This window comes from Petaurus breviceps, unplaced genomic scaffold (genome assembly GCF_028583685.1).
Source record: "Petaurus breviceps papuanus isolate PSGF00001 unplaced genomic scaffold, PetGlider_PUasm1.0 91041, whole genome shotgun sequence".
Lineage (NCBI taxonomy): Eukaryota > Metazoa > Chordata > Mammalia > Diprotodontia > Petauridae > Petaurus > Petaurus breviceps.
The window spans coordinates 29,934,512-29,954,611 of record NW_027187400.1 but is presented as its reverse complement, the minus strand read 5'-3'; the positions used below and the strand labels follow the sequence as shown (position 1 = coordinate 29,954,611).

Genomic DNA, 20,100 nt, shown 5'->3' with positions numbered 1-20,100 from the left:
GTACAAGATGTCTGGTGATGCCTTCTTTTCTTTTTTCTGTTGTTGTTTTTTGCTTTTTGGAGGGGCAATTGGGGTTAAGCGACTTGCCCAAGGTCACATGGCTAGTGTGTGTGTGTGTGTGTGTGTGTTAAGTGTCTGAGACCAGATTTGAACTCAGGTCCTCCTGACTCCAGGGCTGGTGCTCTATTCACTGCATCACCTAGCCACCCCCTTCTTTTCTTTTCTTCTTATTTTTGGAGGCAATTGGGGTTAAGTGACTTGTTTAGGGTCACATAGTTGGTGAGTGTTTGAGCCTAAATTTGAACTTAGGTCCTCCTGACTCCAAGGCTGGTGCTCTATCCACTGTGCCACCTGGCTGCCCCACTGGTGATGCCTTAATTTTAGTTCTCTGAGAAAACCCTACAATTTATCCTTCCATTTAATTGCTGCTTCTCTTTGACTTCAGGTTTCATTTATGGGGAGAGTATCAATATAAAGGCACTTCCTACAGAAGTAGAAATGGCAGTTCCAGCTCCTACAGAAATATGGCAACTCTTGGTCATTAGAGAAAAATCACATTTCACAAGAGATGGAGGGTTAACAGTCATCCTGATGTTCCGTAGATAATCTAAGAATGGTGAGAACCCTTTTCCAACCAATCCACAAATATAACCCTGCAAAGTGCACAGGACCAAGGGCCAGTTTGTATTTTTATCTGTTTTATGGGGTATGTCCAAAAAATTCATCCCTCATAAGCAACTTTCTGATGATTCTCTATGTGGTTTGGTTATATGTTAACTAACCTGGTCCTCACTGAGTCTGTGCAGAATCCGACTTAAATAGGGATGACAGTAACATGAGGATGATGATCTAGGGCCCCAATGTTTACAATCTATGATTCCAGCACTGCATTTCATAGCATCAAGAAAGACTATCATCTATGGCACTACTCTAGTGTCTGTGCTGTTTCCCCATTAATATATTTTAAAAAGAAACTAAAACGGGCTTCAAACTGTAAGTATCTGACCCCAAAAGCACAGCATTTTCTCGAAAGTCTACCTCCACACAAGATTCCTGAATATGACTGATTGGATATGCAGCCACTGAAAGCTTCTAAGGAACCTCCCTGGCTTCTGTTAAGTTCCAACTAAAATCCCTTCTTTTTCTGGAAGCCTTCCCCAACCCCCCTCTTAATTCCAGTGCCTTCCCTCTGTTCATCATTTCCTATTTATTCTGTATATAGTTTGCTTTGTATATATGTTTACATGTTGTCTCCGCCCCTTAGATTGTAAGCTCCTTGAGGACAGGTACTGTCTTTTGTCCCTTTTTGTATCCTTAGCACTTAACCCAATGCCTGGCAAATAGGAAGTACTTAATAAATGTTTAGTGATTGACCTCAATTCCAGTGCCTTCCCTCTTAATTCCTTCCTATTTGTCCTTTATGCAGTTTGCTTTGTACATTTGTTTCCCCCTTCTCTCCCCCCATTAGACTGTAAGCTCCTCGAGGGCGGGGACTTTCTTTTGCCCCCCGCCCCTTTTAAAATATTCCCAACAGTAACTGGCACTTAATAAATGTTTATCAACTGACTGGTTCTACTGGGGAAGTATAACATGTACACAAATGTACACAAAGTTAAACAAATAGACTGCTGTCTCCTGTTGAGCTCATCAGCTGCTAATAATATTGTCATTATCTCATCAGTTATGAGGTTACCATTACTATGAATTTAAAGCTCCCGAGGGAAGGATAGATGAGGCTTATCCACTGTTCTCCTTCAGTCCATTCATCCAATGAGCTGTTAAGTGACTAATTCTGTGCCTGGCATTGTGTTATGCACTAGTAACTTTTTCTCTTTTGGCCAGAAAACCTGAGGGTTTTCTTCTCCCACTCTGATTGTTTTTCTTTCATTTTGGATTAAAGGGGCCATCCCTTGACTCACTTCTTAAACTGCCCTAATCACTGAACTGGCAGTTGCCTCACTCAAAGTGAGACATTGGAAAGACCTTAGCTTAAAAAGGCCATGTTCTCCCACTGCATCCTGGACCATCTCCAGTCGTCCTATTCTACGCCTGGCCACTGCACCCAGATGGCTCTAGAGGAGATGGGAGACTAATGACTTTGCACAGCCCTCCCTCACTTCAATCCAATTCACTTGCAAATCATGGCAACATCTTCATGATGTCATGGTCTTCTTTGAGAATGAAGGACAAACCAAAACACAACCTGTTCGTATTGGGCACAAGAGCTTCAAAGACAAAATGGAAAACAGCCCCTGTCCTCAAGCAGCTTACATTCTCCTGGGAAGATATTTAATATTCAATCAATCAACCAGCCAACCAGCATTGAAAGTGCCTGTGTGCCAGGAACCATACTAGGTATATCGAGGAGACAAATATAAAAGTGAGAGAGTGGAACCAACTAGACAGTGACTCTGATAAGTAAATACAAGATCATTTGAGATGAAGGAGAGAGCAGCAATAACTACTAGAACCAGGCAAGGTTTCCCATGGGAGACTGTGCCTTGAAGGAAGCTAAGGATTCCAAGAAGCAAAGAGAAAGAAGGACCACATTGGAGGTGGATGAAAAAGCCTGGTCAAAGACCCCTTAGAGGGGCGGCCAGGTAGCACAGCGAGTAAGAGCACCGGCCCCAGTGTCGGGATGACCTGGGGAATCGAATCCGGGCTCAGATACTTAGCACCCACCCAGAAACACCTGGCCGTGTAACCTTGAGCAAGTTACTTAACCCCAATTGCTTTAAAAAAAAAAAAAAGAGCCCTCAGGAAGTGGCAAATGAAGGCCCAGTTCATCCCCTCGGACTTTCATTCTGTAACTCTCCTCCTTTTCTCAGTCGAACTCCTGGGACCCTCCTTCCCTATCTTGTATTTAAATACTTTGTATATATTTGCATTTAATTATTTATATTTATGCTGCCTATTTTTCTATGTCCTCCCACTAGAATTACATTCCTTACGATAGGGGGTTGTTTTCTTCTTTATCCTTGCATGCTCCTCGCCTAGCACAGTGCACGATACTCAAGGAGCCCTTAATAAATGCTTCTTGATTGATTCGAAAAAGAGCAAGTAAGCCAATTGGGGTGGAATATAGATTGTCTTAAGAGGAAAACAATTAACAAAGTCTGAAAAGTAGAAAGTTCTCTCGTTAGAGATTCAGTTCTTGGCATCCAAGTTGGACACATGGAGTGTGAATGCAAGACAGCCACAGACCAGCCCCAATGTCATCTCCCCCTAGGAATGCTGCCATTTGGCTTTTATTCCATTTCTGTAGTCCTAAATAATTACACAGTCATCATCCAATTTTCAGGAGTGGCCCTGCTGCTCAGTGCATAATGACCAATTTTATAAAGAAATAAAAGCCACAAAGTTTAAAAAAATAATAAAGCCGAATTTATGGAGAAATCAAAGAGCTGCTGCAATGACACAAAGTGTGTTGTGTTCAGCATTTGGCCTTTGTTCAGTTGTTCCCTTTCCTAAGTGTGCATTTAGGTCCTCTCGGGGCTGTGGATCTCAGACTCTCTTTCCCAAGAGCTTATCATTCTCTTGCAGGCAAAGTATGAAAATGACAATTTAAGATAACGTATAATAGAGCTAATCTTTCTTCTGAAGATAAGATTTTAAAACCTGGAGTCACTGCACATTTGTGGGCTTGTGAATTAAATATAAAAATAACCAATACATTCTAGGAAGCAAGAATGCTCCACGCCATTCCGGAGCTGGGGCTGCTGGGAGCTTTGGAATAATGCTTGTTCCTTGCATGTCGTTCCGTTATTTCTCTAGAACCTAATTGAGTTCTGCGGTTTCCATATTGTCTGTTTTCAAAGCTGCCTCCGATTTTACATTTGTAAACAAGCAGGCAGAAAACTCAAACTAGACTTAATGAACTGTGCATTAACTCGTCTTCCTGCTGCCAGGGACAGGGCCGGCTGCTGATGTGCAGAGAAAGAACGTGTTGCTCTCTTGTATGGCTTGTGGGCTTAAATTCAGGTGATTTTTAAGAAATGGAAAATTCCTCATGAAACTCCAGAGATGTGACTGTGTGTGTCCTGACCTTTCTAAGGTCAAAAGCCTCCAGTATTTTTTCCATTTTGAAAAGAAAAAAACTCCCAATCTCAAATTTCCTTTCCCTCCCACCCCACCCCCGGAAAATAATAAAGGATGACAGTCTTTTTTCCTTTTTTTAATTTTTCATTAACTGAATGCAGTAAAAGCACACTGGAGTTCAGCCCTAAAGCCCTGCAAAGCTACCTGGTCAGCAAAGGCAGGAAGAACAATTCTGTGCCCTGCCTATCACCACTTCCAAACTCTGTAACCTAGGCCAGCCCACAATGCCTTGTTATATCAGGTGCAGCCCTACAGGGCATGTCCAAAAAAAAAGGAAGTCTTAAATAAAAATGAACTGTATCTCTCCGAATGACCTAGACGCAATTGTTCCCAAAGTCAGGCTCTGTGAGTAACCTCTGCCCCCAAGCAGGGCTTTCAAACAAGGATAAAATAAAGGGACACGCCAGGATGCTGGGCCGTGATTCTCACTGACATCTTTTCTATGACTCCTTTCCACAAAGGGTCATTACTATAGGTCAGGAAAAACTGTTTCCCCTCTCTCCTCTTCCCCTAGCTACCTGAAAGTTTGGGACAGATTCTTTTTTTTTTTTAATTCTGCTTCTCAGTGAAGACAGAAGGCCCCCCACTCAGGTCACTGTGCTTGGCATTTCATTCACACAGAGTAGGCCAAACAGATAAAAAGCTTTGTCATAAGCTACACTCCTTATTTGAGGGCAGTCCAAAGGACACAGGGGGAAAAGGAATAAGAAAAAAATGTGGGACAATGTGATGCCTAATAGATTCACTCGCATATTGAAAAGTCACAAGACTAAAATATAATAGAACACTCCCTGTGAGGGGGAGTCTCATTAACCCTCCTAATTATTCATTCAGTGTGCATTTCCTGGGCACCTGCTAGGTACATCTCACACACTGGTCTAGATGCAGAGGAAGATATACAAGAAATTAAAGTCCTTTCCTTACCCTCCTGGAGCTAAGGGAGCAAGATGGAAAGGCAAAGCCCTTTGAGGGAGCCTGGGCTCCTTACCCACATTGGCCAGAGTGAGGTGTAGACGGCCTCTGACCAGAGTGTGGACTCCGATGGGTTTGACGGTGCCGGGCCTGGTGATATCTCCACTCACCACCATCGTGTCCTGTTCATATTCTGTTGTGATAACATCAAGCTCGTGGGAGACTTGAACAGCTGCGTGGCCCTGGCGGAGGACGTGCTGTGGAACGAGAGAAACACACGCGAGAGGTAAAAGGGAATCGGGATCAGTTTTAGGGGACATTGCTGGGCACCAAGCCAAAGGCCAGCCCAGCCTTTGACCTGATTGTTCAGGAGACCTCCTGCTGCATCTGACCTCATGTCTGAAGGATATCCTATCACCAGTGTTCAAAAGGGCCCACCCCCATGAATTCCACCTGATACTTGGATCACCTGAGAAATCAAAACACCAGCTGACTTGCTTTAAAAATATATATATATGAGTCAGATGGGAGTCTGTCTTTGGCCAACCTTCTCTTTGTAAAACACTCTAGAACAAATAAACACTGGGAGTGCAGGAAGAGGAGTGATCCCATCATGCCAGCTCCATGGCCTAGCCATAGGTGGAGAAACCAGGATCCATTCATCTGATGTTTAGAACAGTTTTATTAAAAACACCATGGAATAAAGTGCTCCTTTCCTCTAATCAAATCTTAATTGTTATATGATTTTACAAACTTGTAAAGCATTGCCCAAAACTCAGAGGCCTTTATTAATAATTATAATCAATAATAAACAGCTTGTGTTCTATAAAGTGCTCTAAGGATTACAAGCATTTTAGGGACATTACCTGAATTTGAGCCTCAGCACCAGCATCAGGCTGGGAGGAGGGACTAGTACTATTCTCCTCATTTTACAGAGGAGATAAGTTTAGGTGAGAGGTTAAATGGCATGTGAACTTGGAGAAGACACTGAAACTCCTTGGGACCCAGTTTCCTCATCTGTAATTTCAGGGTATGGGACTAGGTAACTTTTAAGGACCCTTCAAAAATTCTACATCTGTGATACTGTGACTGATGTCATGTCCATGATCAAGAGCTAGTAGGGGTCAGGGGCAGTATAGGAACCCAAGTCATCCTGCCTCAAGGATAAGCCCTGTACCCATCATACCATGGCCTTTTTTTTTTTTAAAGAAATTGTTATAGAAGCAACTATGGAAATAAGAAATGATCAAGAGCAGGGTTTTTTTTTAACTCATCCTCACTGAGATGGACACAATGAAAGGTAAAAATCCTTAGGATTAATAGGGGAAGAAATGAACCACCAAGTTTCTTCTTAGAGTTAAATGGGAAAACAACTGAAAATACAGAACTTGGACTTTATGAAAAATATTTCCCTTTGCTAGGAAAGTGATCATGTTTTTTACCAGGGAAATCAATAGGCAGAATTATAGCATCTGAATTGGGTAAAGGGGCCACACTAACAGCTCTTCTGGACTCTTTTATAATGGGATTTCTAATCAGCTACATGTTATCATGCTTTTATTGCAGAAAGAAATGTTACCTCCATCTGCACAGCTGCAGACCCAATGAGAAGCAGCGAATCTCCATCCCAGACATCGATCTGTAGGGTCTGCACGGCAAGATAATGTATGAACCACCGCTGTTCTCCAGGCTTGAGGAGCACAGGATCCACCAGATACTGGAGCTGGAGCCCAGGAGATTCTACCCCCAAAACAAACCCATGAGAAGAGCCTAAAAGTAAATATGACTCATTTCTCATCCTTATTTTCTGAAGAGGAATGTGAGCCCTGGACACCAGGACCCAATCTCACTTTCAGCTATAATTACAATTCATAAACACATTAATCAAGTGAAATCATAAAACACTTGAGTTAACAACAATAACAAAGACTCAAAGGCTCCTGCTGGGCAGGGCAGAGCCCTACCCAAAATTCAAACCAACACCTTCTTGGTACAAGTCTCCATGAAGCCCCTCTACCAGCTGGGACCTGCTGAACTGAGATGGATTCCAAATGGCTTTGTCACAGGGGACAAGGTATGGATTCCAAATGGCTTTGTCACAGGGGACAAGGACTTTAAGACACCCAATCTCTGCTTTTGCTAACAAAACTGAACGAGGTTACAGACATATTTTCTAAAACCACACTCTACTTTTTTAAATGATTCATCTACTACAAGTAGAATCAATTTCTTAAATCTCTCCAGGAGTGGCAAATTTAAACATACCTCCAAAATTGCTTTTGTCAGAAATCGGAAAATCATTCTATGACAGAAACTCTAGATATCGTATATTCATGTGGACATGTGACAAGATGTATGTATGTAAGCAAATATCTCTGAAGGATGGAAGCTGCCCATACTTACTGACTTTCCCTCATCCCATGGCACTAGCTTTTGTGGATTTCCCACCTTATGATCCTTCTCAATATTTGGGACCTGCTCTTAATTATGTATTATGTGAACAAATAGAAGACATCTAAATGCATATTTCATGGATCAGCAGCCTTAATTCCAAACGACAAAAATCTCATTTAAATGACTGGATTAGTTAAGGTCTCTGAGGTACTTCACTTATAAACAACTTAGTATGATATCCTTAGTCAAAAACCTCATGTGTTACAAACATATGGCCACTGTTTCAGCTTCTTATTCTCACTGTCCAAAAGCCTGAAAGGTTGCATCCTTGAATTCACAAGTGGACCCTTCTGATAAAACTCACATATATGAATATTTCAAACACATGCTTACCCTTGTTGAATGAACCATCTTTGTTCACTGAAACCAGGATGTGGGATGGAGAACTAGAGCTAGCCATCCCAGGTTGGTCCAGCTTCACTAGTTGCAATCGTGGCGTTGTGACCGGTGGGAAACGATAGAATTGGAAGGTGAAAAACACTGTTTTTGGCCATGGCATTCCCCTGGGGTCCTCTGATACTCTAAATAAAAGTGCACCTTTGAATTAATCCATCACTGATAGCCCTTCACAGAACACTTGGCCTGCTGAGAAATCTTTCCTATCTGTTCTAAGAGGCTGCCTCAGGAACTGAAGTGAATGGTTTGGGGTTGACTCTGGATAAGTCGGTTGGACAATTAATGAGGCTCTAAGCTATAGGCAATGTTTTACCTTTGTGGAAGAAGAAAACTATGGTTAGAGGAAAAATACTAAGAAAAAATCCAACAAGTTTTCCAACTGTGAGGAGAATAACAAATAGTGTATTACTTTTGAATGGTTTACTGAACTCCCAGACATTCTGTTTTAAAAAGGTCCCTTTTTATGATAGGGGGAATAACGTGACTTCACAAAGAAAGGAAAAACTATGGAGGGTGAGAATCATCTTAAGAATTCCCCTTAACATGAGGGCTGTCAAAAAGAAAGGTAGAATGGAACAAGGGTGTAAAATCATGCTTGTTTTACCTGCTGAAGGCAAGAAACTGGAGAATTATTTCATTGCTCTGTAGGACATCTGCCTCTTCCTTTTGAGGATTAAAGTTCACAGCGATGGAGGGATCCACCACTTCAGCTGGCTGCTTGCTCTGGTCCAGAATTTCTGGAAAGCCTAATGCGCGCAGGCGGACTAGCGAGGCCCGGGAGAGCTTGGACCCAGAACTGAAATACAACAGAGTCCCAGTGCAAAGGTATTCATCTAACCAGGATGATCAAAGTTAAAACAATTCCACTACTCTTATCAAACATATTACGAATCTAGCCATCTGCGAAGCTAGTCATGACTTAACGGATGTTATCCAAACACATAAGCACCCAACATGACCCATATCGTATCAAGAAACATAAGACCCACCTCCGGGTCTCGGTGCCCATGATAATCGGAGCATGTAAGGGCATGAAAGGCATCTCCTGCAGCTGCTCAGCACTGGAGGATTCTGGAATGAGGGATCTCTGGCTCAGGTCAACCTCCAGATGTGCTATCCTGCTGCTGCTGCTGGGGGAGAGATCCTGGTGGGTGAGAAGGAGGCACTCAGACAAAACTGGGGGAACCCACCAGTGCAGCTCCATAATGGGCACAAGATGCTGTTCCCATCTAAGTAAATTTCCTGATGATGTGCTTTCAGCGATTTAAGAATTAAAAAAGAAATTCCACCAATATTATTAATCAAGGAGGGATTTTTTTCACTAAAGACTTAAACTGTCTATCAGAACAAAGGCAAGGAGACATCGCATCTGTGTGCCAATGGACAGAATGCGCTGGTAGGAGATCCCTTTCTATGGCTGAACCCATCAAATCAGTTACATGCTCTATCAGCCCACTCCATCCACTCATTTGTTCCTTCATGCATTCCACGTGCACTTATTAAGCACCAAAAGTATGCGAGGTGATGGGATAAATACAGAGTTGTATTAAGATGAGGTCCCTGCCTACCCTCACGGAGCTCACAGTTCAATAATTCCCCTAAAAGGAATTCAGAACAATAGGAAAGACCAGCAAACAAACATCTAAAGGCTTGGGAGTCAGATGCCCTGTCTGGAAAGCTCTTTGAAGGCTTGACACTGAGGCCTTCACTTAAAGGAAAAGGAATACATAATGACTACATGTATAAGACTATACCACCATCTCTGAAGCAACATTAAAAATGGCTGGCAAATTTATAACTAATAAATAAAATCCATTTAAAAATTTATGTTTTAGAAAGCTTAGGCTTGTATTTCTGTTCATTTTCCAAATGGACATACCAAATGAAACTTTCTCCGCCACACTGCTGAAGGTTAACCAGAAAGTTTCTGAGCTGGACCCCTCTGAGACATAATCCTGAAACCAGAATGCCAAAAGTCCTTTGGATCCTAATGTGCTAAGTTTCTCTAGTGCTTATTCATATGAAAATGCCACTGAAGAGAAAATTGATGGTATCTCTGAAACCTGATTGGATCATTTTTCAGGTAAGAGCTGACATTTCTCTAGTGCTTTATAGACATTCTATAGAAAGCACTTTCTTTATAATCAGATGGGATCCTCACAATCCCCTGGGAGATAGCTAGTACATCATCTCCATTTCACAGATGAAGAAACAAGCTCAGAAAGGTTAGGCCTGCGATCACACAGCTAGTTAATGCTGATACTATAACGCTGCCTTCGGGTGCCAGATTCAGTGTCCTTGTCCACTGTGCCAAACTGTCCTTCCTAAAGAGGATATCTGGGTCGCTGAATAGATATTTCCCTTTCCTTTTAGGGGCCAGAGTCCCTAAAAACTGTTTAAATTTGACTTAGCATCAAATGCAAGCACAGAAAATCCAGTATTTTGATATGACCACTTTATAAGGCTGAAGCTTCCCTTTGGTCCTCTCCCCAAGGGGGAACTAATGACGATGTTTAAGCCCAACGAAAAAGACAATGCTGTCCCCGTCCCCATGGCTCAGAAGCTCGGAATCATTATGTGCTTCATAAATGGGGAAAAAAAAAACATAGCTGCAGAAGTTAGACTCCATGCAAGCTTTCTTTTAAGAATGCACATATCCTCATCTTTTCAAGAGAAGTCTGCATGTGAGGGAAACACTTACGTCCTGGGCTCCCTGGCTGGTCTTGAGGGATGTGGAGAGTTGTGAGTCGAGCTGGGTGGGTAAGGGAGCTCTGGCAGAGAGGCTTCGAACGGTCAAGGGAGGAGAGGCTGACAGCTGGGATATAGATAACTGCAAGGCAGAAGATGAGAACATCAACTCCAATAATTAGGCATCATTGAGGAGGAGTTTCAAGGTGCATGAGAACATCTAAGGAAGCAAAGTAAAATTGTGAAAAGGCTGAAGATGAAGGCGGACCACGTGAGAGGCCTGGCCCCTGCCAGCGTCACTCAGAACTTTGCCACCACAGTAAAACTTAACAGGAAAAAAAAAGGTAACTATTTTCCCCTGTGGGATGAAAATTCTTTGATTTTCCTTAGGCTGCTCCATAAAGCAAAAGTTCCTCACCACATCAAGGTGTGCTGTTTTTCAAATGTGGGAAAAGTCCCTATCAGTGCAGGTCATGGCCCAGGCAGAACTCAGAGTCTTGGAACATTAAGTAGCTTATTCATGGTCAATCATCTATTAAGGGTCAAAAGGGGAATAGGAATCCATGTCTTTCGGACTCTAAGGTCAGCATTCTGTCTGCCATACTGACTCCCCAAAATGCCTTGTGGTCAAGGAGACAACATGTTAATTAGCACATATTGTCATTGGGAAACATTTTTATGGCACAGTAGAAAGATCATTGGATTTGGCATTGCAGACCCCAATTAGGATTTTGGGCAGATTCTTTAAAGCCTTGAGGAAGAGAGTGTGTGTGTGTGGGGGTGGCATGGGGAGGGGAGGGGATTCAATTCCCTCAGCTGTAAAATAAGAAAAAAGGACTAGATGGCCACAGAGGCCTCTCCTGTCTCTAACTCTCTGTGCTGTATGATTTCAGATCCTGGACACTAACCCAAAATGCACATGTACATCACAGACACCTCTGATGCCAGGACCTTCCAAAACCCAAGGCTCATCAGCACTGCTGGCGGTTACTGTTCTGACCAGCTTCTTCTGAGACTGTGCTGTCATTTTCAGACTGTAACAAGATGGTACCAAGCACTCTGGCTTGAGAGCTTCAAGCACTGGCTCTGTGATCACAGAGCACATTTCTAGCACTGCCATGGAAACTGCCATAGGAAGAAGGGCTGGATTATCCCAGCAGGGAGGCCTGGAAAGCTATCCCCAAGCCCCAGTTTACATGTAGATGCGTTCTTCATTTATGCTGTAGTTATCCAACTAACCTGACTGAGAACGGCATCCTGGGGCCCTTTCCTAGTAAGTCATTCTCCAAGACGGTGAGTGGAAGCAGCCAGGACCAGCATTTGGCACAAGCCAAGCTGGAGAGAGGTGTAAGGGCTAAAGTCAGGCTCAAGTCTTTAGGGGAGCTGCTGGGGACACCGCTGCCCAACACCACTGTCCTTCACTGCCGCTCAAGCGTTTCTCTTTCCTTCTGGGATCCCAAGCCATTTTCAAATGGATATTCAATCGAATACATTTTACAGAGCCATTTCAATCAATCTTATTGATAAGCATTTGTTAAGCACCTATTACGGGTGAGGAAGAATGGCTTAATGGACAACCTCGGAGTCAGGAAGATTCGGCTTTAAGTCCCACTTTGGACATGCTGCATGTGTGACCCTGGGCAAGTCACTTCCCTCTAAGACTATATAATTGCAGAAAAGGTGCTGACCTGCACTAGTAGAGGGGCTTTCCTCATTTGGGAGTTCCTTATACTCATTAAATGACCTATGCAGTGCTGGGAATACAAATACATGACTCTACTCCCTCAAGCCTGGGTGGCCGGCTGACGCTGCCAGCTTCTTAGCAAGGTTTGCCATGGCCACAAAACTTCTCCTCCCAATACCAGGGTTTGCTAGCTGAGACTCAGCCTAATAATGAAGAGGAGGAATAAGGGAAAAGAATAAAAGAAAACTGCTCCTATATCTCTTAAAAAGAAAGCATTCTCCTAAACCCTTACATCAAATTACCAGGAGGAAGAGATCATTTTGTAAGTGTTGAAACTTGTCTTGAGCAGAATGCAGGGAGCTCATTAATGATCAGCAGGAAAATGTCACCTTGACTGTGTGACAACACAAGTGAGTGCCCCAGAATAACAGCAAGCACCCAGAGACAGTGGGACACTGGCCGCTGAGCATTAGAGCTGCGGACAGCACATTCTCCCTGATCCTTCTGATGCCACCGGCCCCCATCACCACTCTGGCTAAAAGTCAATCAGCTTCTCAGAAAAGAAATTTATTTATTTATTCATTTGTTTGTTTGTTTGTTTGTTTATCTATTTTGGAGGGAAGGCAGGGCAATTGGGGTTAAGTGACTTGCCCAAGATCACACAGCTAGTAAGTGTTAAGTGTCTGAGGTCACATTTGAACTCAGGTCCTCCTGATTCCAGAGCCAGTGCTCTATTCACTGTGCCACCTAGTTGTCCCAAGAAATTTATTTATGAATTCAAATAAAAAACTCTCTCTGCTAAGAGGAAAAAATATCATCACTCTGAAAAAGGTGATCTTCCCTCTGCTGGTGGCAGCTACCCCCAAATCCAAAGAGCATGCTCTTATGATCACCTGCAGGTACTTACTCCGGGTCCCACTGGAGACAGCTGGGCAGAAGACAGCTTCTGAGGCAGAAGGGGTGCTAGAAGGAAAGACCAGGAAGAGGCATTTCAATCATTTACCAACTCCCAATGGGAATAGAGACCAATGCATTTTGCCCCAATATGGTGAGTACAATAGTTCATGTTTACTGAGTGCCTTAAAGTTTGCAAAATGCTTCACTGTACATTATCCCATCAGTAGAAGATCTTTTCCAATCTCATCTGCTGCTGAAGTCTGGAATTTCGACTTTTCTTATGTATGCCCGAGCTGGAAGAAGAAAGGCCATTGGGTCAAAATGCTTAACTGCTCTTCAGAAGGATCTCAGCCAGCATTAAAGAAAACAGACACATGGCAGCAGTCTTCTTGAATCACTGCTTTGGGGAGAGGAAATTAAACTGAATCTGCCATTTAGGACATCTTCATTATGAAGCGTGGCTTCTCCCTCCCTCTTTGCTCCTTCCTTGTCCCTTTAATCTGTGTGGTCTTGTTAAGTGCACTGTTTAATGAGATATGAAATTTTTAGGACACTTAAGGTTCTAATGTGCTTATATCGTTGCTTCCCATTATTTTCATCTCTTCACACACTTATGCCCTAAAACTGCCAGGGCTTGTTTTTTCAGCCGGTCTAGCAATTCCTGGGCCCAGGCAAACTTGCTGCTCTGTTAAGCAGGAAACCCTTGTTGAAGAGAAACCCACAACAGATGTTTCTAGCCTGGCTCACATTTCAGTTGGAGTTCTCCATTTCACGTAGTTATGCCAAGGTCCTGATTTACCAATTTCTTTCTAGGTATGACCATTTTTTTCTAATTAAAAAGGTCCCCATTGCAAATAGAAAAACCATGGACTTCACAGGAATAAAGAAGTGTAGGTTATTTTGTCTGGAAGGAACCCTTCCCTCTTCACCCCCACATCCCAGAATCCCTCCAGTTGCTTGTGAGGGCCCTCCCCCCTCCAACTACCTTGTATCTAATTTACATATACCTTTATATGCACATATGCAACCTCCCCGATTGCATATAAGTTTCTTGAGAGCCAGAATTGCTTCCACCTCTGTCTTTGTATAAGCCAGGAAGATCTGGTTTAATGATCATGCCTCGTCTCTTTTCCCTCCATAGCTAAACTCTTGGAGAAAGTCCTCTCCAGTTGCAGCATCCCTTTCCTCTCCTCTCACCCTCTTCCAAAGCCTTTGTAATCAAGATTTCAACCTTGTCATTCAACTGAAACTGCCCCTTCCCACAAGCGGATGAGCTCTTGATGGCCTTTTCTCAAACATCCTCCTTCTCAGCCTCTCTGAAGCACGTGACCACCTCCCGGTGACACTGGTCTCACTGATCTCCTCCTCCTCAGTCTCCTCTGCTGGTTCTTAATCTACATCCCAGCCTCTAAAGTGGACATCCCTCAAGGCTCTGTCCTCAGCCCCCTTCTCACTTCACTCTATACTATCTCACTTGGTGACCTCCTCAGTTCCTATGGGTTCAATTTTGATCTCTGTGATTCCAAGATTTATCAATCCAGCCCTGTCTGTCCTCTCTGCTAGGTTACAGTTACATATCTCTAACTGCCCCTTAGACATCTCCAAGCAGATACCCCATTGTCATCTCAAACTCAATGTGTCCAAAACTCATCATGTTTCCCCGAAGCCCTTCCCCCTTCCCATAAAGGGTCTGCTAGCTTTCCTGTCATCCACATCTGCAACCCCAGCGCCCTCCCAACTCCTCACTAGCGCTCACCCCCTCTATCTAATCCCAATCTGCCCAATGTAAATGCCCCTGGCACATGTCCCCTTCTCTCTCTTCAGACACATACAAGCCTAGTTCAGGTCCTGCACATCTCAGGCCTGGTCCCCTGCCTTGGTCATTCCCCGTTCTAATCCTTCTTCCTCTGCCATACACACTCTGAGACCACTGCAGTTCTGTGAATACAGTGATCCATTTTCCAGCTCCATGCCTAGAAGCCCACTGTCCACCATGCCCAGAATGCTCCCTCCTCTCACCTTTGCCTCCTGGCTCCCCTGGCTTCCTTCAGGACTCAGGTGAAATGCTCTCTTCTGGAGGAGACCTTTCCCAGGCCTGCCCCTCTCTGGTGACCTTAACTACTGTAAGGGTTATGGGATTTAAAGATCTTCCATGCCCCATTGGACTTGCTGACATAGCAGGAAGGGGCGGAGCAAGAGGAAGCGGAAGCAAAATTAGAGTTCCTGCGGTGGCTGGCGGTGGTGGCGATGGCGGCGGCAGCAGCAGAGGCAGCGGCAGCGCGAAGCCCTTTTTGAGTTAGCCAGAATTTCTGCTAAAGACTCCTGCTGAGGACTGCCAGGGGCTGGAGCTGCTGGGAGTGCGCTTCCCGGACGCTGGGTGGTTGCTGTGAGTGGGGAGAGGAGGACCTTTGCCTGAGGTAGCCTGTTCTGTTTTAAAGGCTTGAAAATGTGGGTGCTTTCTACTTTATCTACCTGTGCCAATGTCATAACTACTCTGATGGCTTTCACTTTCTGGTTTTGGGACTCAGTCTTTTGGTATCTTAATAAATTCTCTAGTTTATTCCCCCATATTGCAAGCATGATGTATTTTGTGACGGATAATTATATCAGCATATCTGTAATCTCCATAGGCATTGTGAATATGGCATTGCTGATACAACTACTTGGGACATACTCAGTATGTGCCTACTTATGGATGTGTTACCTTCCCCATTAGAATGTACTCTCCTTAAGATCAGGAATTATTTTTGTTTGCTTGTTTTGTTTCCAAGACACATGGTAAATGCTTGTTTGCCTATTAGACTAAGGGGAACTGGGTATGAGACTTGGGCAAGTGACTTAACCTCTCAGTGCTCTGGACAAGGCAGAGGAGATGCTGATCTGCCTTGAAGGAGGGGCTTTCCTCATCAGGTAGCTCCTTATACCAAGGAAATCTCAGGCTCATTTCTTATCCCTATCCCTAGTGTCTAGCACATATACTTAATGAAATTCACTGGAAGATCGAATACTCTGGTCACAAAATGAGACAACAAGACATTGGGAAAGACCCTGATGCTTGGAAAGACTGAAGGCGAAAGGAAAAGGGGATGGCAGAGGATGAGATGGATGGATAGTGTCATGGAAGCAATGAACATGAGCTTGGACAGACTTCAGGAGACAGTGGAGGAGAGAAGGGACTGCTGAGCTGGGGTTCATGGGGTCACCGAGAGTCGGACTTGGCTGAACAACATCAGTGTCTAGCACAAGCCTAGGGCTCAGCAGGCATGTGACGAATGTCTGCCGGCTAACAGATTGATTTTGTCTCCTCTGAACCAGGTGCTAAGAATGGCCTCCATGATGATCCGAAAGCCAAGTCCAATCCACCTTTGTCTGGACATTTCTGAGCCCTCTGGGAAGACCAAAAGCAAAGCCTAAAATGGAAATGAGTTTACTGTTGCACTCTAAGGATGCAAACCCCTCAAAGAAGAGAAGTCTTCCGCTGATTGAAATGTTTGTTCCTGCTACTGGTTCCCCCTCCCAACTGAGCACAAGCGCCTTCTTCTCATAACAATGATGAGGATAATGACTTATATATAGCACCTACTATGTGCAAGGCACTTTACAATTACAATCTCATTTGAACCTCACAACCACCCTGGGCGTCAGTGTTATTATTATCCCCATTTTACAGAGGAGGAAACTGAGGCAAACAGAAGTAAAGTGACTTGCCCAAGGTCACGTGACTAGGTCAGATTTGAACTCAAGTCTTGCTGACTTCAGACCCAGTGCTTCCCCACCGTGTCCCCTAGCTGCCCATCTGTGCCTAACATCAAATACTTGCCATCTTTCAAGGACCAACTCCAGGCCCACCTGCTCACTGAGTCTGCCATGACTACTGAGACCCACCCCAATCCCACTGAATTCCCACTTCACTTAATGATATGCTGGACTTCATAACACCCTGTCAATAACTGTGCTCCGCTTTTCTCTTGTGCATTAGTCTTGTTTTCCCAAAAGGATCCTAAGCTCCTTGAGGGCAGGGCTCTTGTCTTGGACTTCTCTCATAACCCAGTGGTGAGCACACACTAGGTACTCAACACGTGACAAAAGCATAACCACCAAACAGCCACAAATATTCACATTCATAATATGCGAAGATAACTATGCTAGATGCCCCCCCCCTCCAGGGGCCGGGGGGCTGGGGCCAGGGTTAGGCAGCTACAGAATGTGAATCAGATTGGTTTTCTGTCCTCAAGGCAAGGGAAGAGGGAGGAGGAAGACACAAAAGGAAAATGGCCATACTGTCCTGGAGTAGAAGAGGGGGCACTAACCATCACCCCCAACCTGAGGTGAACATCACAAATGGCACCCACCTCTAGTCCTCCTGTATCCTTCCTGACCTAACACAAAAGTAAAACCACCAGCAAGCTGGTGTCCAGTGAATAGGCAGGGCCTGCCACCCAGAGGCACCTGAACTGAATGACTGGAAATTCCAGCATCTCAAGGTTTAATTCCAGCCATTTATAAAAGAACCCCCCTAAAGGATGCTCTGCCAAATCAAAGCATCCCTCCCACGTGTTTCAGAATTCCAAGGCTGTGGAAAGAGCCCGGGGCTGTGGGCTCTTTTAGAAAGAACACGAAGGGCTTCAAGAATGCTTGGCCAAGGGGAAGCAGCCTCTCCAACTATTTGCTAGGGAAGGCCTTCCCAAGGCCTCAAGCTGCATGCCCCAAAGCCAAGCCCATGGAACTGGGGGTAGTCTTATAACCACAGGGAAAGTTGCTACGATATACCCACCATGCACACATTCTCCCCTCTTATCAAATTTACTAAAACTAGAGTGGGTTTGATGCTACAGTGAAAGAAAAGGGAAGGAAAGGAAGAAAGGAAGGAAGAAAGGAAGGAAGGAAGGAAGGAAGGAAGGAAGGAAGGAAGGAAGGAAGGAAGGAAGGAAGGAAGGAGGGAAAGGAGGAAGGGAGGGAGGGAGGGAACAGTTGTTTAAAAAAAACAATATTTCATAATCATCTAGTCAAGGATGCCTGTTTAAATTAATTCATCTGTTTTGTAAGTTATTAGGAAATCATCAAACACCCGCGTTGACTTCTCCCTGGAAAGATGGACGGGCACGTGGGACTGTGCTCGGCAGGGGCCCAGCCCTTCTCAGGAATCTATGCCCCAGACACAGATGCTTCCAAACCTGCTCCCTAAGCAATCTCCAAGCTCTGTGAGAGCTCAGCAGCCCCCTCCCTCTGCAGGAAACCCTTCTTCTTAAAAGAGGCTAAAAGATGAAATGAAAGGAAACAAGGATGGGGAAAAGTTCTACTTTGTTCCACCCAAAGTGGATTCTCCCCAAGCTCTATAGGCCTAATTTAGGGAACAAGAAAAAAAATTATAGGAAATAGCTCAATTATCTTCTGCTAAGAGAAACTGGCAGTTAGGCATCAGGCTACTCTGCTCATCCTGTGGGTTTCAGACAAATTTTCACATCATCCAAAACTGAGCTATGGAAAGACAGTAAAACTCCCATTCTCTGAGGTGTTTGTGGGGTGGGTTTTTCTCCCCTCTTCAGAAACAAAAGATGATACTACAGTTCAACTTTTTATATCCTGACACATTCCTCAAAATGCAGATGTTTGGCAAATAGGAACAGTGATGTGGTACAATGGATAGGGCACTGGCTGGAAGTCGAGAGGCCCCGAATTCAAATGTTGCTCCAAATATTTATTAGCTGTGTGACCCTGGGCAACTTCCTTCAGCCTCAATTTCTTCATCTATAAAATGGGGATAATAACTGCACCTACTTCCTAGGGTTGTTGTGAATATTAAATGAAATATTACTTGTAAAGTGCTTTGCTAACCTTATATAGGCAGCTCAGTGGGGCCACAATGGAAGGACCCTACACAAGTTACTTAACCTCAGTTTGCCTCAGTTTCCCCTGTGAAATGGGGATAGTAAAAGCACCCACCTCGAAGGGCTGTTGTGAGGATCAAATGAAAGAATACGTGTAAAGAACATAGCGCAGTCAGTGAGTGGCCAACAGCAGGTCCTATATAAACATTGGTGGTGTTATTATCATTACTATTATTATTACCAGCTCAGAAAGTAAACACTTGCTGGTGGGCACTGGGAACACCAGTCCTGAACCTATGGACATGAGGAAGACATTTAGTGACATCACAGTCTGACTCTAAGGGAACTGGAGGAGAAGTAGAGGAATTTCTCCATTTCCCTCTGAAATAAATGCTCGATGCAGGGGCCATGCTTACATGATAGAATCTGAATCCGAAGGAAACTCAGGGGCCTTTACCTGACCAAGAATCCTTTCTACAACATCACCAACATATGATCAGCCAGACTCTTCTGGAAGGCCTCCGGTAATGTCTCCCAGGGCTGCCTAGTCTACTTTTGGATGTCTCTAATATCTAGGAAAATTTTCCTTAAATCAAGACCAAAATTAGACCTTTACCACTCATGCTGACTGCTCCCAGCTCTGCCCTCTGGGACTAAGCATAATCACTCTTATTTTCCATGGCAAATAACAGGACCTGAGTAGTTCATCCTTCTCCTCCCTATCATCTGTTACCATTACACCATCACCACTGAGCAATGGTCCTGTCCCCTACTAGATTTTCCTCTTTCCTCCAATGCTACTTGAAATCTTTTTTTGGTTTCCCTTAGTAATCAATCAGCACTCATTAGGCCCCTACTATGTGCCAGGCACTGTGCTAACCACTCAGTATTCCCTACTGGTCTCCACTCACTCTGAGCCTTGGCACTCCTGCCTTGGCACCGTTCTCACCATGTGGGATGGCCATGCTGCTCAGGAAATGCCTTCAGAATCGACCATATGTTCTTTTTTAATATCCTTAATGGCTACAAATCTTTGCCTGTGTTTGTGGGGAGGGGGAAGGATTTGATTTGGGGAAGTGGTCAGATGTTATCTAGAAGCAAAGTTCAATGCATCTCAATTCAACAAAGAAAATTTTAGGCACC

At 44.1% G+C, this 20,100-nt stretch overlaps 1 protein-coding gene across 1 annotated transcript in view; it reads right to left on the bottom strand.

The window, feature by feature from the left end:
- The window catches only part of NPHP4 (nephrocystin 4), a 169,960-nt gene that overhangs the window by 40,633 nt on the left and 109,227 nt on the right, over positions 1 to 20,100 (bottom strand). The window contains exons 16-22 of the mRNA XM_069079459.1: positions 13,140 to 13,195; positions 10,562 to 10,690; positions 8,850 to 9,004; positions 8,465 to 8,656; positions 7,798 to 7,985; positions 6,590 to 6,750; positions 5,087 to 5,267 (exon numbers count right to left, since the gene is read on the bottom strand). Of these exons, the coding sequence (XP_068935560.1) occupies positions 5,087 to 5,267; positions 6,590 to 6,750; positions 7,798 to 7,985; positions 8,465 to 8,656; positions 8,850 to 9,004; positions 10,562 to 10,690; positions 13,140 to 13,195 (1,062 nt within the window). The remainder of the gene's footprint in view (positions 1 to 5,086; positions 5,268 to 6,589; positions 6,751 to 7,797; positions 7,986 to 8,464; positions 8,657 to 8,849; positions 9,005 to 10,561; positions 10,691 to 13,139; positions 13,196 to 20,100) is intronic.